Genomic DNA, 20,332 nt, shown 5'->3' with positions numbered 1-20,332 from the left:
ATTAGCAGCGCCGCTAAGAGCCCTGGGAGAATTGGCCCCTATATGCTGCTGCTGCACAGTGGCCCTATAGGTGGTGAGATCAAGACCATGGCCACAGGGGCTCATAAGCAATGTGTGTAATCGCAGGATACCATCAGTCATAGAACAAAGGAGGCACACGGGTCAAAGGCAACGATACACCGCTGCACACTGCTGCTCTTCTCCTCTTCCTCCTCTTTTTCCCGTCCTTCACTTAATTCTCCATTAACCCCTTCCTCCCCATCGCCTTTTCCTCATCTCTTCTCCCCCCCTCCTCCTATCTCTTCCCGTCTTCCTCGTAGCCGTCCTGGTCCTTTGTGTGTGAGTCAATTAGCCAGCCCTTTAGTTGTGATTTATAGACCTGGGATCTCCTATGGCCTAATGGATTGCTGTGAATTAATATGCAATGCTTATGTGTGTGCGTGATAAATTAAAGTGCAGGAGGCACAATAGAGGTCACAGAGGTACCTCTCTCTGTTGAATTGGCGCCACTCCGGCCCCCAATTTTCATCCCTCGCTCGAAAGAAATTATCAATTTGTAATGTCGACATAATGGATGACGAACAATAATAAAGTGACTGCGTTGCTCGTTTGGATGAAGTCTTTCAATATCACTTGCCATGTGGAAATAATTAGGCAGGTCATAAAGATCGGGAGCAGCGATTGTTATTGTCTGAACAAAGAGGCATTATTGGATGTCAGAGCGACGCGTTTGGAGGAGATTCATCAGCTCGTATTTTTCCCCCCTTTATTGACCGAGGACAACAACCTGCAGATTAGAGACTCATCCTGCCTGGGGGGGGGGGGGGAGAGGTCGGGATAGGTGCAAGAATACATCACCATCATCACCCTCATCATCATCATCTGACTTTTGTAACACACACGGTCTATGGCCAGAGGGCTATTTACGCCAATCCAAAGTCAAGAGGCCCCGTTCTGGTGGTTTATAGTTCACGGGGTCGTGAACTCTGTGGTCTATATCAGAAAATGTCTGACAGAGGGCCTGTCAGCGCCATGCTGCACACACACACACACACACACACACACACACACACACACACACACACACACACACACACACACACACACACACACAGGCAGGCAGTGGATCATCACGGTCGGGTGAAAACCTTTCATTTTCACACTGTCAACAATTCAGGCACTAACTAAGAGAAACAACCATGTTTTTTACTTTTAGCACAAAGCACATATGTGAGAGGGTTTCGACACAGCTCAGAGTAAATCTCTGACAAATGGCCCCATCAAATTAGTAATTTCTGCTTGCTAAGAACAGACCATTCCCCCTAATTATGAATTTGAGCTCTCAATACACTTTTCCCACAGCTCTGTAATTTCTTGCCGGCGAGTTCTTGAATTTCTTTCCCTTAAATTCCTCAGGGAATTAGGTCAAATCCGTCTCCTGGAAATGTTGCTTATTAACCTTTTCAAATAGAAGGAACGTCAAATGTTCTTACTGAATAAAAATGTAAATTGACTTCCTGCCATAGCAACTTCTGGCAACTAAAGCCTGATTTGTATTTTTTGTGGCAACTCAAAAACGTCTTGGTTAAGGTTAGCGAAAGATGGTTACAAAAACTGAACCACAGGCGTAGTGTTTTTGTAGCGTTAACCCAGCGGCTTTAACGCTTTTATTGCTTGTGACCCCTTAATTTGACCTCTCGTGATAGGTTGCATGTCTGGTGTCAGCAGTTCAATCGAAGAGTGATTTTCTCCTCTCGGGGAAAAAAAAACAACACATTCCCATACAACAAAACTACATTGTGAATTACGTTTCGAGGGGAAAGTGTTTTGTCGGATGTATGCTTGCTTTTGTCATATCACAAATAAGTTTCAAATAAGTCCACAGACGTCTGCATGGGGAGGTCAAATAGCAAGGGAGTTATGTTGCCTAGACCTAACCTAAGTTGTTGCATTTTTATTTTGTTTCAATTTACAAAGTTTACAATGTGTTTCAAACTATTTCAAACTGCGACGGTGATCCGGTAGAAAATATATTTCCCCCGAAACGTAATTGAGAGCGTAGATGTAAGGTGCCAACGATAACGCCCCTCGTTTCAGGTCTGTCTGGGGACAGGTGTTGTATTTAATTCCCCATCTCTACCCTCGTTTCCAGTCCTCTCTCTACTGTCAGTTCTAATGAAGGCATAACAATATTAGTATATTGCTTGGACAATTTAAGTTATCATGTGCACTTTTAAGTAGTTTTGCTAATTGTTATCAAACCCAGTGGCAGGAAACCAGTGTGAGGAAAGTTTTCCAGACAAATGGAGTGCAGCGAACAACATGGAGTTCTAAGAGATTCTCACCCGTCAACAGTAAATTATAGCTGCTAAAATGATCCCGCATTTCCAGGCTGATTACAATGAGTCACATTTCTAAGAGCTTTTAATGAGCATTAGGACCATTAAAGCTGCTGAGCACAAACTGGATGATATTATATCAACCTTAAAATCAAGTTAAAGGATGAGTCAATGCCCACATGGGACTTACAAGGGATACTTGTAATGGCAGCAGCCTCGGCAGCAGTGGATGCATAAATGTGGCAGCTGCCCTGGGGGGCCCCTGATAATACTCAATCTAACCGACCTCATTAAGGGACCCTTGTTTTTTTTTACCTTCTCCATCTCACCCGAGATCTCCACAGCACCCCTCGCTGCTTTCATCAGAGGTGATGAAAAAGCACGCGTCTAATCATTTCTTTTTCCACGCGCGCCACGGCCGCAGAAGTGTGTGAGTGTGTGCACGCGGGGGCGGAAGAATATTAACGGTTTAATGGATAACGAAGCCTGACAGGTGGTGCTCTCGCTGAGATTAAGGACCGGTGGGTTAATGACGGTGTGGGTGAGATTGTCATAACTCACAATAAGGCCATTAAAGTTATATTACTGAGAGAGACTTCAGCTGATACGGGCTCAACTCTCCAACAAGGTGGCATTGGGCGGAGGGCTCCTGACATTTTTCGGAAGAGTTTTTTTTCTTTCTTTTTTTGAACCTCTCGCCTGCAGCTGAGTATGAATGGGCTTTTTGACTGAAGACTAATCTTAGGAAGAAACAAGAGAGGAGACAAAGGAAGACCGTAAGCTTCCTCTGCTGCATTCACACATAAATACTGTGATAAGGATTCAGAACAACTGTCAACGCATGCAACATCTGTCATCAAATATAAAGTTAGAGCCTTCGAATGCTGTTATTTAGACGATCTAAAGCTGATTGTCTTTGAAATGTGACAAAAAAAAGTGCCACTGAAATGACAGCATCAGGATGTGGTGATGACACAGAAACATAAGGGAACAATTTATTTTCTTCCACTTCCTCCTGGACAAAGACGAGCACACATTCCTCCAGTCAAGAGGAACACTCCTGGCCAGTTGAAGCTGTAGGACAAGTAGTGAAGAGAGGAGGCTCTGACAGCAGTCTCTGCAGTTCACTACCCCCCTCCGGTGGTCAGCAGGGGCCACTGCAGGGTCCAGGGGGGCCAAAGGAACAAAGGAAGGAGAGGTGGAACAATGGAGTCGACAGCAGAAAGCAAAGCAGCAACACAGCCACAGAACACAGGCGGAGGTCCAAAGTGTGTGCCGTTGCAGTATTTCTTTTGTTTTTATGAGCGTGAATTCGATTTATAGACGTTCACGCTACATCTCTTATTGTGTCGGCGACTTCAAAGGTTGCATAACGATGACAATTGAAAACACCGCCTACAGACAAACAGCTAAATCATTTTAAAATCAGAATTATGTAGAAGGCGTCTTAAAATATGCACTTGACGGCATCAATTTGCTCCAGGCAAAAAGTCAACAGGAGATATACTGCAAAGAAATATCAAATGTTTACTGCATGACAGCCTCCCATGATCATGACTCAAGACACATGAAAACACAACAAGTGAGCAAGTACAACAGAGTGGATTTGCTAGCCTTGAAAAGGGCGTTCCTCGCCTACTTACTGTCTGGTTGCTAAGCTAACTACTGTTTAAGGGAACACAGAGGGATCAGGTTTGAAACAATGATTATTTTTACAAGCCAGTGTGACAAAACCAGAGTTGGCTTGAGAGAAAACCCCCCCGAACAGCAACACTGTGGAGAATCTTACTATTCTTGTTTCATACATTATGACAAAACAACTACATTTCACAGCCCTCTGTGTATGCAGACTTGTAACTTTGGCATCACTTTTAAACATTTATCATCTCGTAGAAAAAAGTTTGCTATTAAAAACAGCATTAAGACCATGTAAAGTAAATAAAAACAGAATGGGATTGTAATAAATCACTTTTAGAGAAGCTGCTGCAGGTTTGGTGATGATGTGATTGGCAGGAGGAAATACAAGCTCAACAGACTCGACATAATATATTGTGCAACATATTCATGCGACTCTCCACTCTCACGTTTGGAGGATTATTTTCAGCTTTCCACGTCCATCTTTTCGAACCTCCAAATCCCTGTGCCGTGACTCTGTGTCACTGTGGACCTGCAGGGGTCAGAGCTGCCACTCGAGCTCCTCTCCTCCGCACCTGAACAACATCCACCTGCTGTCACCTGTATCCTCCGGGACCACACCCAGTCCTCCACTCACTCCGCTCATCGGATTACTGATCTCCGCCACAAGCTCCTACCTGCGTGGACATCATCACTCGACGGATACATTCAGGCAGAGTTGTCCTCGCACTCACGTCCGCACACCTGGAAACACCTGGGCTGGAAGAACGCCTGCTTCTTTTCTTTATTTGTTTTCATGTGTTGCTTTTTCTTTTAGATCAGCTTTGCTTTCTGAAAGCCAGGACTGGTTTAAATCTAAGCAGCTTTGGATATAAAGAAATATTAGCACACTTAAAAAAAAAGGTAAGATTTGTGTTCAATAATGTCTACATGTAAACACGTTCAACTTTCCGTTCCATTGTGGCTCTCCCGCTCCTATAGATCTCTCATTAACAGATATCTTCACCGTTCCTCACAGCTGTGTGAGTGTTATCATTAGGACTCATTGTCAGCGATGTCATTTTCACAGCAATTTCTCCGGGATGTGGGCTGGATGTTATGGCAAAGCGTGCGTGTGAAGATCGTGTGCGAGTGAGAGATAGAAGGTCTCCGCTCATGAAAGAGGAAATGCAATAATTTATCTTCCCCTTTTATTACAGATTAAAATGGGCTGCTTCACATTCGTCAAATTGATGACGGTCTTGTTCAACTTGCTTATCTTTGTGAGTATGTTTCCGCTTTGATTGCATGCTCGCGTATGAGGAGGAGGGTGTTCATTGGGTGTTCATTGATTATGCTTATCTTAACATGAAAAGTAAAAAACAGAAAAACAATAGCTTTCGAACACAATGCCTAGAAAATCATTTCATGCCGCCCTTCGATGCAAACAGACGGTACATAAACATTTCGGATCACTGAGCCAGAATGATGCTTCTTTTCTCCTCCACTTTCTCCCCAGCGTAGCAATTTTCATCTCATTAACTTCAAAAGGCTCTAATTTTGCCACCCACATCCCCGGCTTAATGTTGATAACTAATGTGCTTTGTGAAATGGAGAGAAACTTTGGCGAGGGTAAGCTGAATCCGCCCGCCGAGTCGGGCCCACCTGGGCTCCCGCTGTCACAGATGAAGCTCCCAGCACAAGTCATCATTCCCCCCCACACACACATTTCCCCATTTCTCCCCGAGTTACGATGCTCGATGAATCTGGTGTGGCAGCTCTAACACTCACAGCAGCCCACTGACCGCGATGTCTCTCTGAAGTGTTAGCTCAAACACTTTCAGCGGCGTTTAGAGTCAAAATCTCGAAATGTATTTATCTTTTGAGGAAATAAGGGGGCAGGATTCAAAATAAGAATCAATGTTCTTCATCGGAAGTCACAGAATCACGTTTGCAGTGAAGTGAAGCTGCTAAATATGATGCTATGAAGAAGGAAATATCTCTTCAAAGTGCACACTTTTCACAATTTCCAGTTGTATCAAATTGACTTTTTTGGTATTCCCCTTAGCAAAACCTAAATTAAGATTCATTCAGGGAAAATAAACCAGAGGAGAACACACCAAACCCAGACAGGTGGAAGCCAGGGGAGAAATATTGGCCAAATGCAGCAGGTTTGTACAGTGATGCAGTCGGTCCATTGACTTCAGCAGGTGAGGCCAAGCAGTCCTGTTGAAAGTCACTTTACACTATGTAATGTTGGGCTGTCCAAGACGAGGGTTGACAGAAAAGATGTTGAAATCTTTGGTTGTCATTCAAAAGAGGTAGTTCTAGTACAGTAGATGTCACCGTGAGACGTGGCCACTGACGGCCGACCAACATGTCCTTTGGTGACCAAACAGCCCGTGAGTCTGACCGGTCTGAATGAATGAATCAGCACATGACATGAAATGATGCAAAATACAGTGACGAGCTTGTACTTGTTATTGTACGATCTATAGGGGCCTTCTGAGAGGGCAGAAGAAGTTGAGGAAGCTGTGCTCTTTTGAAACATGTTACCATTATCAAGAACAGAGTACCAGTACCCGGATTCTCAATTCCATTTATGAATTATCTTTTAAAGATCTGAAAATAAAACGTAGCTGAACAAACGGTAACGGTGATATAGAAGTTTGCAAAAAGCCTGCGATTTCAGCTCCAAAGTGTGCATCTCTCCTCTGCCGATCTGAATGCATTGGGAATTAGAAGTGTCTCCATGTACGTTCTGTTTGTTCAGACCTACGGTCGAGCGTAGGAACTTAATCGGATTGTCTGCTCCCAGTAATATGACCCATGAAAATGGGTTTTTAAACTGAACTGACGTCTTTCTCAATCCAGCCTTTTCAAAGAGAGCCAATTCCATTTAAATTGGGGTGGGCCGGGCCCGTTCTCTTTCCTGCTACCTCTGTATCTTTCTATCTCTCCATTCACCTCCCCCTGGAGGCCATGGCCTCCTATTCTGCAGCCTGTTATTCATTCCCTCTCCTCTAACCCTAATAGGTTTTATTTCCCATCTCCATAGATACGACACTGCTTCTTCTCCCCCCCTTACTATTTCAAAAACCTGATTTACTTCCAGTCCTTTTGCCATGTGGGTGTTCAACTGACAGGGCATCCACCTGCATATGGCACACCATCAAAGGGATTAGACATCTTTCAAAAAGAAAAAAAAGAAAAAAAAGAAAGCCATTGTGCCATCTATAATTATACCTGCTGAGGGATGATGGTGGCACACGAGGAGTTAGAGGGGGAATATGCTTGTCGTATTACATTTAGCCAACGGTGCACTGATGGCACTGAACAGGTTCAAGAGACGAGAAAATAAAACCCGGAGTGAAAGGTGGGGCGAGGCAGAGAGAATGAAGGAGAGTAAAAAATAGATAGGGAGAGCGGGGCCAAGACGGGGAGACAAAGCCAAGAAGGGGGGAGATGATCCCCACGTGGGCGAAGTCAGCGTCTGACAGGAGATGTGGAGTGTCGGGGCCTGAGGGGGGGAGGCGCAGCGGGGCCCCCCCCCCCCCGACTGCAACGAGTCTGATGGAGCCTGACAGACAATATCAGGTTTCAAACATGGTTTCTGCAGAGGACGAGGAAAGAAGGAGAAATCACTCAGCGCGAGGAGTTCAGGGTTAAAATACACAGAGGAGACAGAGGAGGATAAAGGGGGGGGGAGGAGAAGGTCAGAGGTGGAGGGATGAGGAGGGAGAGGCAGGCAGAGAGAGATAATGACAGTGGGATCAGGTGATTTCCAGACTGTAATATGAAACATCTGACAGTTTTGATCGGGTTTGTTATGAGCGGGTTTTGAGCCAATAGTTTCAATAAATGCACTTCAGTGTCCCCCGAACAAAATGACTGCCTGCTCGCATCTGTGATGTTCACAGTCAGAGATTATGAAGCAAGTTTAACTATTGTCAATTCTCTGTAAAGTTTGTACTAATTTTCAAATAAGACTGTTTTTATTAGCTTTTGTTACAAGCATAAAATGTCCCCATCTCCAATTGTGTTCTTTACAAATCTAAGATAATGTACAGCGCATTTTCACAGCACTAATTCAATAATATCAATGAAACGTAACTCTTTCTGCACAACGGTTTCACATTAAAAGCCATCCAGTGGCTCAAAGGGTACAATCCGTCCATTATTTTGAAGGGCTGTTGGACGATCGGATGGTTTTCTGTCATAATTCAGTTCAGCCAGCTTGAAGTTTGAGCACTTCCGTGATTCGACTTCCCACATGGCTGTTATAAAAAAGGGAAGTAAGGGCAAGACAGTGACCCCCCCCCCCCCCCCCCCCCCCCCCCTCTTGACTGAGCTATAATCCTGTAGCCCACTTCTGTACACCCCAAACCTGGCTTTAAGCGGCAGCACAAGTAGATCACTAAATGGATTCCATGTGTGACATGAGTGGGCCAATAAAGGCAGCCATTGAAAAGGTCAGTCATTTCAAAAAAAAAAGAGGCCAAGTTGTCGCTCTGGCCTCCATACATAATGGGACCTCTGTCTCACAAAAGGAATCTTCCTCTCTGAAAGCAGTGAATGATATTGAGGTGTCATGGTGTCACAGAGGTAATAGTAAAAGAGGGGTTAGGGATGTAAGATGGCCTCTCATTTCCAAAATCATATTACCCCCTCAAGAGCTGTTGAACCCACCCAACGATTGACATTTAACTTGCCATTGTTAAGTGTGTATTACATCCTGCGGAAAGATAACTGCTTAGTGTCCAGCTTTCACAAATGACAGGGACTGTGTGTGTACATTGCATTACTAGTTTTTGCTTGCACAAATGTACGTTGATGATGTTTTCTTTGATCCTCCTGCAGCTGGGCGGCCTGACCCTGCTGGCCATGGGGATCTGGGTGAGCGTGGACGGGGGCGCCTTCCTCCAGCTGCTGGAGCCGTTCTCCAGCCAAAGCATGCACTTCGTCAACGTGGGCTTTCTCTGCATCGTCATCGGGGCCGTGCTGTTGCTGCTGGGGCTCCTGGGCTGTTGTGGGGCCCACAAGGAGAGCAAGTGTCTGCTGCTCATGGTGGGTGTCAAAGGCGAAGCGGAAGTAAGGCTGTGTTGTACACTGGAGTTCTAGAAACGCTGAGACCAAGAGAATAATCCTTTCCCCCCCAATTACCTTCTGGTAACGTCCCAGCTGTTGTCTCATTGGTTGCACCAGGGTCACAACAAAACACGGTCGAGGTTTGAACATTTTGTAGTAATTTTGTAAAATATGAGCATTGATAAACTCCCAAGGAGCTGCTGCTGCTACGAAGCTCAGTGTCTTTGTTAAATTCAACATCAAAACTGCATTTGATGCACTCATCCTGTGTGCCCACAGTAGACAAAGTGAATTCTAAAGCAGTTTCCTACATTATGGCCAGGTCTGTGAAGATTATTGGAAATTGCGCAAAATACCTAGACTTTAAGAGACATACAAAGGGAAAGTGGCGAGAAACGACAGGTAAATATATACAGAGTGTGTGTAGCTTCAGTTGCTAATTGAGCTGTCGCACGGACAAACTCCATGCAACAATGGTGCCGAAAGTAGGAGACTTTTAATAATCAGCAAAAAAACAGGAATGATGCATTGAAAATGTGCTAAATTCAGCTTGAGACTGACCAATCCACTAGTCCATATTTCTTAACAACAAATCAAATGACAATTGAGGAGATTGGTAACGGTGACAAATCCACAGAGAATTATCCGCAACACACATGACCTGTCTGGTTCGGTCTCAGATTAACCCGCTGTACACTACCTGCCCAGCAGCAAACAGCGGACAGACACGGTCACGGACTGGCTGCTGAACATACCGGAACATGTAGCAGCTAAAGAGCCAGATATGTCTCTCAGGAGCTGGTGGAGACCAAACCAGAGCTAAAAGAGAGCGAATATTGAACTTACATTCATCAGGTGGACACAATCACCATTCCAATGGGATGACAATGTTACTCTGTGTCTGCTGGATGTTTAAGGAGGCAATTGTGACACCAAAATTGATCACGTATGGGTTCATCGTGTGCTTTTACATCCAGTCGCTCCTCATGCAGTATCCCACGCAGCCATGCATTTCCACCCCGGCTCATCAACAGCTCAGATAATGGCCACATCCGCCCCTCCTGCCTCATTCATGCCCGCACCACCACCAACCCCCGAACAGCGGCGTACATTATTATGCTCATTAACGACGATGCTAACTACCTCTTAGTCCACTGCGGCGAGTCTAATGAGGAGCACAGGCAGCACGTTTTACCCCTGTAGAGCCCCCCCATCATGTCCACATCTCTCATCGAGTTGAATGATGACGGTGCAGCGGATCCTGCGACTGGACACGCGCAGGACACGGCGGATATCTGGCTCACGTGAGAAACAGCTGTAATGGACTGAATAACTGCAATGGATGAGCTGAAAGAGGGCATCACTCAGGCTACGAGTCTCCTTATTGTCCCTCTGTGTAATCAGCCAAGCTTCATGGACAAGTCTGTGATTGTTACGTACAACAATAGCTGTTTAACTGGACCCTGGATATTCAGATGTGTTGGTGGTTACAAACCTCATCAGCTTTTTTTTTTTTTAACCAGTCTTAATGTTTGAATTATTAATTTATTAATTCAGTATTTTCCACATTTAGTCTTTTTGAAAAAGGCCCCATACTCTTAGATCCAATTTATTATTGATTTAAAAAGCCAATCTTCATCAGAGCAAATGTTGACAAAAGGTAATCCCACCGCTTATGACATTAAGCAGAGCACACCCGTGCCTTCTCATGCAAATATAAATACAGGTCATTTCAGCTCTAGACTTGGTTTTGGAAAGCTGCATGATTTGTAGTATTTTTATATCATTAAATACAGAAAGAAAAAAAACATCTCGTCTCCTCTTCTTCCCTCCCTGCAGTTCTTCTCCATCATCCTCATCATTTTCATCGCTGAAGTGGCAGCTGGAGTCGTGGCTCTGGCCTACTCTTCATTTGTAAGTCTCCCCCTCTTCACCTTCATTCACTGCCTCATCACATCCCCTCCCTTCTATGACCCCTCTTTCTCCTCCTCTTCACTCCCCTTCCTTTGTCTCTTAATTCGTCTCGTCCCTCTCGGCCTTTCTCTTTCACCCTCTCACCTCCTCGTCCCACTCTCTGGATTTTATCTCCATGTAAATTCTCCATCATAGCCGTAGCCATCATTGAATTACTGGCTTTATGTCCGCCTCACTACATTGGGCTACTTAATGACTCCGGGATAGCCCGGGGCCGTGTGCGCCGTCGCTAACTTTGAGCAATTTATTACTCTGGAATATTGAAGCTAAAGCATTTTATATGCAAAACAGCCTATTTACATATGTGTTACCCTCACTCTATTTCTCACTCTCTCTCTCACACTCACACACATGCTCCCTGTACATTAAGTGCCACGTATAATAAGTACAGCGCTTTCAAATGAGAATGTAAAAGGAGGTTAGTGAAGATTGGGATCCTAATAAAGAAAATAGTTTTTTCTGATTTTTTTATAAACCAATCAGAGGATGTCTCTGAGTCCCCAGGAGTAAAAGAGGTAATCTAAACAGCATCCATCTGCAGGGAGGAGCTGATGAACTGAGAGTGGACTCTGCACTGCCTGGGAATTTCACGTGTTTGTTCTGGTATTGTTGGTAGACCAGTTTGATCAGCAGCAGCGCACTGCAAGGAATCTTAGTAGTATGTTTTTGGGCTAAGTCGGACAAGAGTTGTCCTCCTGTGGACAGAGTTTTGAAGGGTGACTTGGCATTTGTTATATACCACAAAGTGAATGGTGAAAACAGTAGTTCGATCACCACAGAGATCTGAAGGCTGATATTTCCGCCTGCAATTGTTTTTGGTCTCGATATCTTGATGTTTTAATAAATTCTCTGAATTTTTGTAATTTTTTTCCTGCCATTTTTAGATGCAGCACAAGTAGTTTGGTTGCACTCTTAAAAAGGTCAGCACAAACAGGATCAAGGATATTGCACGAAAGTGACTGATGTAATTCTACATGGACTCTATTGATCACATACCTGATGAAGACGTGACGTCAGAATGTCGGAATCTTACTCAAATCTTTACTGGGAGCATCGATTCAGTGTTCAGCCGGATTTTTCAAGATACAGAAACTCCTTTCTAGAAAATACTTGAAAACATGTTGATTTCTATTGGACAACAATTACAATATTTCACTGCACTGACAAATCTTTTTCAATTTTTGAAGAACATTTTATATTTTATTGGACTCAACTATAAACGGAAACGATAAGTGGATGATTTCTGTTTCGCAGTGAACAGGTCGACCTCTCCTCCTCGCTCTCTCTCTTTGTTTCATGTTTACTCTCTCTCTCTCTCAGCTATACTGTCCAACCCTGTGTCTGCTCTCACACAAAGAAGCTAAGAGCGGGTGTGCATGTGTGTGCTTTTCAGTGCATGTGTGTGTTTGTGCATGTATGTGTGTGCATGTGTCCTTGGAGGCTGAGCTGGTAGAACTGCTGCTGCTGCTGCTGAGGCAGTTTTGTTGAAATAAATCTGCCCCATCTCTTGCTCGTCATTTACAAAAAGTGAGCTATCGAGCTAGGCGAGCATTGTAAACAGCTTTTGCTGAGATGCCAGCGCAGAGAGAGGGGGGGGGGAGAGAGAGAGAGAGAGAGAGAGAGGGTGAGAGAGAGAGAGCTCAGTGAAATGCAAGACATAACTCAAGATTTGTCTTCCTGAAGGAGATCACAGATAAGGCTTAGAGTCAATTTAACGCGGTTTGTTAGCTTTAGCATCATCTGTTCATTACAAACACAAAGGACATTGTTGGGTCCATCGCGGTTATGAGTGCATCAGACCAGCTGTCCATTTCCTGCCTTTGATAAGACACAGTAAACACAATAGCATCAGAACAACGAATATGGGCAATATACACCTAATATGCATACATATAGCCGCCTGTGTCAATAAGTAAGAGACAGAGGCGTGGACAATGAAAGGGGAGGATAAATAAAGCGCTGATCTATTCAGTCCTACTTATCTGCCGCATAAATCTGCCTTTTGGCCAGCGGGCCCCCGCAGCTCATCTAACCAAAGCACCAATAACCTTCAGGTGGTCAGAATAACTGAGATTTAATAAGCAATTCCAGCAGGCATTATGAGAGGCCGTCAGTGGTCATGGTTGTTCTTTCTCCGCCAAGTGATTCGGAAGTGACCTGGGTGGAGATTTATTACCGGGGCCGATATGGACTTCACACTGCATGAATGAAATAGATGCGATGTGGCATTTATTGAATCGCACTGACGTCGATGGACAGTTAAGGAATGTTCTCTCAAAACGTAATCCAATACCGATTGCTGTTTGCTTCAGTATCTCGTCAGTACGAGGCAAGATTAGCCCGAGTAAGTGATGCGAGATGATTAACTCCAATTACTTCTGCTTTAATGCTGCACCAATCAATAGCATTATATCAAAAATGGAAGAAAAGTGTTTACTTGGAAGGGGTCACTCGTGACAAACCCACAGAGAATCAACACCAGTGCTGTAGTTCATACACAATAACATTACCGTGTCTTTGTTTGGATCAGTTGCAACCTTTATATAGTGCAGGAGATGGAGCAGATTTTTTCCAGACGTTTAGTCTTGAGGACGTCTTTTTTTTGTTTTTTAAGTGATGCTCAGCTCTGTGACTTGGAAGACAATAGATGCAGAGCATAAACTGGGGCTTTGTCGACAGCAGATGAAGCACAAACAGATGTATTCCAAATAGGCACTTCCGTCACCCTTATTTGCATCTTCTTGTTATTTTTTCAACTACGTTTTTTTTTCCCTTTTCAAATTGTATATAGTCATGCAAAAAGGTTGATGGAAATGCAGCTTATGACTAATGGCACGAAGCATCGCCTTTCCTCTTAAAGCAACGCTCAGCTGAATGGAATACGGTCTACATTTATTGCTTTTCCACTTAAGAACAATAACCAATTAGCAGCCGACGAGTCACTGAAGTAAAAGATATCAATAATTATTTCAGGCGCAGCAACACACGGTAAAGCAACAAGAGATCAATAACACATGAAGCTGAAGATTTTTATCGCGCGTGTAAGCAGGAGTTCCCTCTACTGTATTGTTAGATGTGTTATCGCCTCCCGCCTCACTGTGCCGTGGGTTACTGTAGGCTTTGTCCTGCCTGTCCGACGTGTGTGTGTGTGTGTGTGTGTGTGTGTGTGTGTGTGTGTGTGTGTGTGTGTGTGTGTGTGTTTGCAGGGGCCCATATCAGTGTGTAAGCATGCGAGTGTGTGTTTAACGGGATGTGGTGAGGCGCGGGGCAGAGTGACAGTGATGAATTAGCCGGCTGGTAATAACCCTCTCTGATCTCAGCCGCTCTCGCAGCTTCTTGGGGGGGCATTTTTAATTGTGGCATGTATCCCAGCATCCCCTCGGGCATCTCGTATGCCTGCCCCCTTCACTGTACACACACACACACACACACTCACACACAGAAGGAGAGGGGAAAAAAAGAAGCACTTTCAGACACATAAACCTGATAGACACTCAGTTGCACTTGGCCACATGCACATACAGTAAAGCACACACTCACCCTCCTCATCAAATGGGTCTTTGCGTGACTGTACGCGACAGGATTATTAATCAAAATGGGCAAAAAAAAGACTGTGGGAGGGAGGAGGGGAAGCCGTGAAAGAAAGCTAACCTGTGTGTTTGTGAAGGAATTCTTCCCCAACAAAAGACTCTCCCATACTGCCTGAACCATAACCTGCCGTTTTTTTGCACTTTGGATAAACACAAATAGCAGACAAAATGTGTCCTGACCAAAGCCATCAGGAACATCAATATATATGTAAATGCCGCCCCGGTTCACGACCATAAAAAGGAAAAGAAGAATGGAGAATAATGTCAGGTCATTTTTTGATTTATTTTCATTTTTTCCAGGTGCCAGGCCGGGGCTGTTTATTTCCCAAGTGCTTTGTGTGAGAGATTTATTTAATTTCTGATGAATAGGTGACTCCCAGAGAATTACTTTTCCTGCCCGTGAAATCAGCTGCAGTATTTTATTTTCAGGGGCTTCCATAGTGTGATGTGTGTATACTCAAGTGTGTGTATGTGTGTGACACTGTTGGACTTCTGCAGTGAAGACATGAGCTTTTATAGCCATCTACAGGACCTTATTTGCATGTATGGGCCTCTCATATACATACTGGATCCTAAAAGAGACAGTGAGTTGGTGCTGATGAAAAGTGTGTTTTTGATACAGCTGCAACTAACAGTTATTTTGATCATGGATTAATCTATATGATGTTACTGTGATTAATTGATTATTAATCAGATGAAAAGCAAAATGTTAACATTTCTAGCGTATTCAAAACGTATTTTCCATTGCGTTGTTCCATGCGCTTTAACTACATAACAACATATATTATAAAATGACATTGGATGCAGCCATGTATTGAAAATAAAAGTGTGTAAATGTAAGTAATATGAATTTGATCAAATATTGCTCAAGTTTCTGTTTCTGAAATCAGAGGTGGAATGTAACAAAATACATCTACTCAAGCGCTGTACTTAAATACAATTTTAAAGGTACTTGTACTTAAGAATTTCTATTTTATGATACTTTTTACTTCATTTCTAATATTGTACCATTTACGCCACTACATTCTTTTGACAGCTTTAGTTATAGTAATGTCAAAGGATCCAATTAATAAAAAATACAAATCAACTCATAAATTATTATTGAGCTACTTATATTTTATTATCATGAGCTACACAAAGCGTGGTATCTCTTGCTATATTGCCCCCACCTTTGGAGACGTTGCCACAGCGCTTTACGATCATAACATAGAGCCAACTAATCGCTGAAATGTGTTGCCATTTATTTTTATTATTGCTTTGAATCTATTTAATCCATGATTAGTGGTTGCAGTTCTAACTTCTGAAAAGCGTGTTTTGTACCTTTTGATGTGGACTTTTGAGGACATGACATTTTAAGTGAGGAATGTTTCGGGAGAGATTTTGGAAAGTGATGGCATTTTTGCAAATTAAGACATATTTGAAAAGTGGGGAAGGACATGTTTGACAAATGAGGATACATTTAGTAAGTAAGACATCTATAGAAAGTGTGGATATTTAGAAAATTAGGATATGGTGAAAGATTAGGACACTTCAGAAAGCGGACATTTCTGTCAGGCCAGGGAGACCACTTCAGAAGAGTGAAGACAGATACTTTTGCCCTGATGAGAGAATGTAGACTTGGTTTTGGTGCTGTAGAGGCGCGGGAAAAAACAAAATGTCAATAAGTGTCCTTACATGCCTGTGTTTTTCCCAGGCAGAGGGGATCCTCAAAGCGTGGGCGACCCCTGCTTTACAGAAAGATTACGGCAGCGATCCCGTGGTCACTAAGATCTGGAATACCACCATGACAGAGGTACAGCTTCGGCACGTTTTATTTTTTTAAACTTTTGCATTAATTAAAGTACTGCTATTGCATGTGTGCGTGCAACAGAAATTGCATATGTATACTTCACCTTTAAGAAAAATCATTATATTTATTAAGGAATATGCACCATGTGTGCTCAACATAAACGGAAATAATCAAGACATTACAGATAGTTTTTGACACAGTCTATATTGTTTTTTTAGTGCATATTAATAAATAAAGCTGTAGTTGGAAAAAAAAAGAACACAAACTGAACACAGAGTGAACCACGGGATTTTTGAGCCCCTGAGGGTTGATTTTAATGGACTTAATGTTCTCTCTGTGTCCTTCAGTAAAACAGCAGAGCAAAACAACCTGTTTCTAAAGTACAGCGCAAGAATTTCTGAAATGAAATCAAACAAAAGCGACAACAGAAATGTACACTGTGTGCAACATCGTTTTGTCCATTCATTTTACTTCAGCTCACCTGCACACAACATTCTCAGTCAAGGTAACTCAGTCAAAAGAAAAACTTTCATTCTTACCGTGTGACAGCTCTACAATGGCTCAGTTTACATTGACAAAGTAAAACATTTAAGCGGTCTGACCTTGACAACAACAAAAAACAAAAAAACTTTTTGACGTTTTGCTTTCATTTGCTTTTGTGTGGTGGATGGAATTTAGTTATTGACACTCGAAGCGTCTAAAAGCGACATTTGTAAAACTCAAAGCAATGTGGTGCCCCAGAGAATGTGTCATGGTTACTTCATAGTTTTAAGTGCTTTCACACTTTTTGAGTAAATGCAACACAGTAAATACAGATCTGTTCTGAATGCAAACGCACAACAAAACAGAGCAACGACTAAACTCACAACTTCCTCTCACAGAGCAGCAAGGCCCTCACTAAACTTTAATTACGTTTCTTAAATGGTTGCACAATGCTCATGGATAACACGACATCTTTATCCACAAAGTATTCTTGTCAAGTGTTTTCCTGCTATGCTTTCCCCCCTCTCCCAGCTGGAGTGCTGCGGTTTCACCAACTACACAGACTTTGTCGGCTCCAAGTTTGAAAAGGAGAACGGAGGCAGCCTGCCGCCTGGCTGCTGCTGGACCAACAGCGCCCCCTGCAGCCCTTACGAGGCAGAGCGCAGCGCTGTGCAGGTGAGGTGGAAAACCGCACTACAGATAGATGACGTGAACAATCGCAAGTCGTAAACATGGAATATTGTCAACGCTAACATCCATCCCACACATAAAGGGCGCAATGGTAATTTGCATTGACTACTGGGTATGGTATTACCTTAAAACGGTAAAAACAACGGGAAATCTTATTTTACCGTAAAACAATTTCTTGCTCATAGAGGTACATGTACAGGCAACATTTACCAGAAATGTCGTAGTCGATACCAGTGCTAGTTGAATTCCATGATTCACGATACCCAATTCGATATCCCAGTAAAATTACAAAAACAAAACAATAAATCTTCAACATACATCGATAATAAGTTCACCGCGTCCTTTCAGTTGTATAACGTGTCAGCACTCACTTTGTCACTTGCTAAGGGATAGTTGTACAAACATACCGTATTGTCCCCAGGATGACAGGAGGATGTTAGTTCCGAGCCCTGATGCTTGGTACCTGCCGTACTGGTTTTCATCATTTTGGCATTGACTTGGTACCGAAGCATCGGTTCTTGTGACATCCCTTATTCACGGTTGTGACAACGTCGACAATAATTGTTTAATAAATATTATAATTTATTATCTCAATTTAAGTTGGTCAAGGTTGTCCAATCACAGATAGGCTGTCAGCTACAGAGACCTCTCAAGGAACTATAAGGCCCAAATGTATCCAGAACAAAATGAGAAAACATGTTAGAGTTCAACAAAGGGCACGTGGGGGACTCAAAAAATGTCTTTTACCAACAGTCATAATATGGTAAATTTATCAGAACTCCGTTGTACGACTTGTTGTCTCACCACGTCGGAAATCAGAAGTTTGAGCCACACTCAAGAATGGGAGATTCAATATCCCTTAAAAAGCGCACGTTATTTCTCTCCTGGAAGACATTCATAGCGTTGTCCTCATTTGCACACACAAAAAGGGACAAAACTGCATAAAGAAAGCTAGAGAGGGTTCCTCTATGACCTCATGGCTAGTCCATCCAATAGTTGCTGAATTATTTCAGTCATTGTCATCAATTCAGGACATTGATTTTGAGCCTGAAAACTGGTGATTTGCCATGTTTGTTTAAACATGGCAATATGGCCAATTCATTTAACTGAAAAAACCTTCAATACATTGAGAGTTAGAATTAGCTACTGTGCATCAGGTGCAGCCAGCCCTAATTTCCTTACTATCAAAACGTGTATTATATTGCAAAATCAGTGAATGTCATATATTTTGGCCATTGGTGTCTTCCTTTGTTGTCTATTGCGTGAATTGTGTCAATGTGTTAAGAATGTATCATTCTATTTACACAAACATTTTGCTCAGGGCTGTTTCAAACATATCTTGGAGACCCTCAAAGAGCACGCCAACATCGTGGGAGGCATCGCAGCAGGAATTGGAGTCTTCGAGGTAAAATAACACAGGAAAGGCTAAACTTTACAAAGTGTGAGTCAGTGCTTTGGTACACACTAAATAGTGTAAAAATCCCCAATCAACAAACTCCAACTGCAAGGCCAGTGTCTTGGTTAAAGTTAGTGGTGGTAATATTATATCTTTATTATAAGAGGGGGGATTAGAACCCTAGACATCTACATGGAGCCAGCTTTTCTGACAATCAGTCTCATTAGCCAAACACACCATGTGATCTGGATGGAAAAATGAAAGTCCCAAAAGTACAATATGTGCATCATATAGAATAGGTGTACAGAAACTTTTGATAATGATATAATACATACATAATTTAATCTTATATTCTGTTTTTAGGTTTATTTTGTAACATCTTCCTCTTGGGACTACAGATGAAAAATAGCCTTTTGGCTAACTCTGGCGCATTTACAGAAATGTTTTTATTAATGTGCACTGTCCGTTATCAAATAAACCAATAAATTAAAATACAAAAGAAATAACATGTGTGAAGAGATAACCCTGTGGGTATATGACCAGTTTAGTTTTTTAGTCTTTTCTTTGTTGATACTACAGACCTCTGTAATGTCTGATTATCATCTGATCTGTACGGTTTTAGTAGCCTAAAAATAATTTAAAAAACGGATTAATTTGTGTTATGTTGTTTCCTCAGATTGCTGCAATGATAGTGTCCATGTACTTGTACTGCCACCTGGACACGAGAATCAGCTGAGACTCCTTCAGGGAAACGACACAGACATGTTATTTTGTTTTTTAATCTGCATTATTTATTTTCTGTCTCTTCCCTTTCTGGTTCCCTCTTTTTTCAGAAAGATGTCTAGCTTCAATACAAAGTCATGTTTATTATCTATCTATCTATCTATCTATTGAGAGAGAGAGTTTACTAGCACCTGCAGAGTGTAAATATTTCATATTTGCCAATTTATCAAACAAGCTTGGATAAACCCACTGTAAACTCCCTGCCCAGCACCAAACAGCAGACGGACACAGTTAGAGACTAGCTGGCAAGCACCAAGCATCTCCAAACAACCACAAAACATTGCCAAGTGACATCTGGGCCCTATTCCTCGTACGTGGTTCAACTAAGTCGATCAAATGTCCTATTATCCAGCTTAAATTAACTCGATGATTGACATCAGGCTATCTCGGTTCCTCAAAGGCTGATCCGCGCTCAAACAGTCTTTTTAGTTCGAACCAGACGTCAGTCATCAGGATCCTTGCGCGTGCCCGTCCTACTTTAAAAGGGGGAAGCTTCGATCACCGAAACCATGATTTTCTAACAGTACAACGGCAAATAAACGCAAAGAAAGAGCCTCTTTTTTCTCCGCTGACGAGCAGGAGATGA

At 42.8% G+C, this 20,332-nt stretch overlaps 1 protein-coding gene across 1 annotated transcript; it reads left to right on the top strand.

Moving 5' to 3' along the window:
- Positions 1 to 5,176: 5,176 nt before the first annotated feature.
- On the top strand, positions 5,177 to 19,699 carry tspan1 (tetraspanin 1; the record flags this gene model as incomplete). The annotated part of the gene is made up of 7 exons (XM_079157491.1): positions 5,177 to 5,236; positions 8,814 to 9,020; positions 10,881 to 10,955; positions 16,299 to 16,397; positions 17,409 to 17,552; positions 18,889 to 18,972; positions 19,640 to 19,699. Exons 1-7 carry the CDS (start codon positions 5,180 to 5,182, stop codon positions 19,697 to 19,699), a joined length of 726 nt encoding a protein of 241 aa, XP_079013617.1. The 5' UTR covers positions 5,177 to 5,179.
- Between the last annotated feature and the right edge of the window lie 633 nt (positions 19,700 to 20,332).

This window comes from Pholis gunnellus (genome assembly GCF_910591455.1).
Source record: "Pholis gunnellus genome assembly, chromosome: 4".
Taxonomy (NCBI): domain Eukaryota; kingdom Metazoa; phylum Chordata; class Actinopteri; order Perciformes; family Pholidae; genus Pholis; species Pholis gunnellus.
This window is presented reverse-complemented; position numbering and strand designations above follow the sequence as displayed.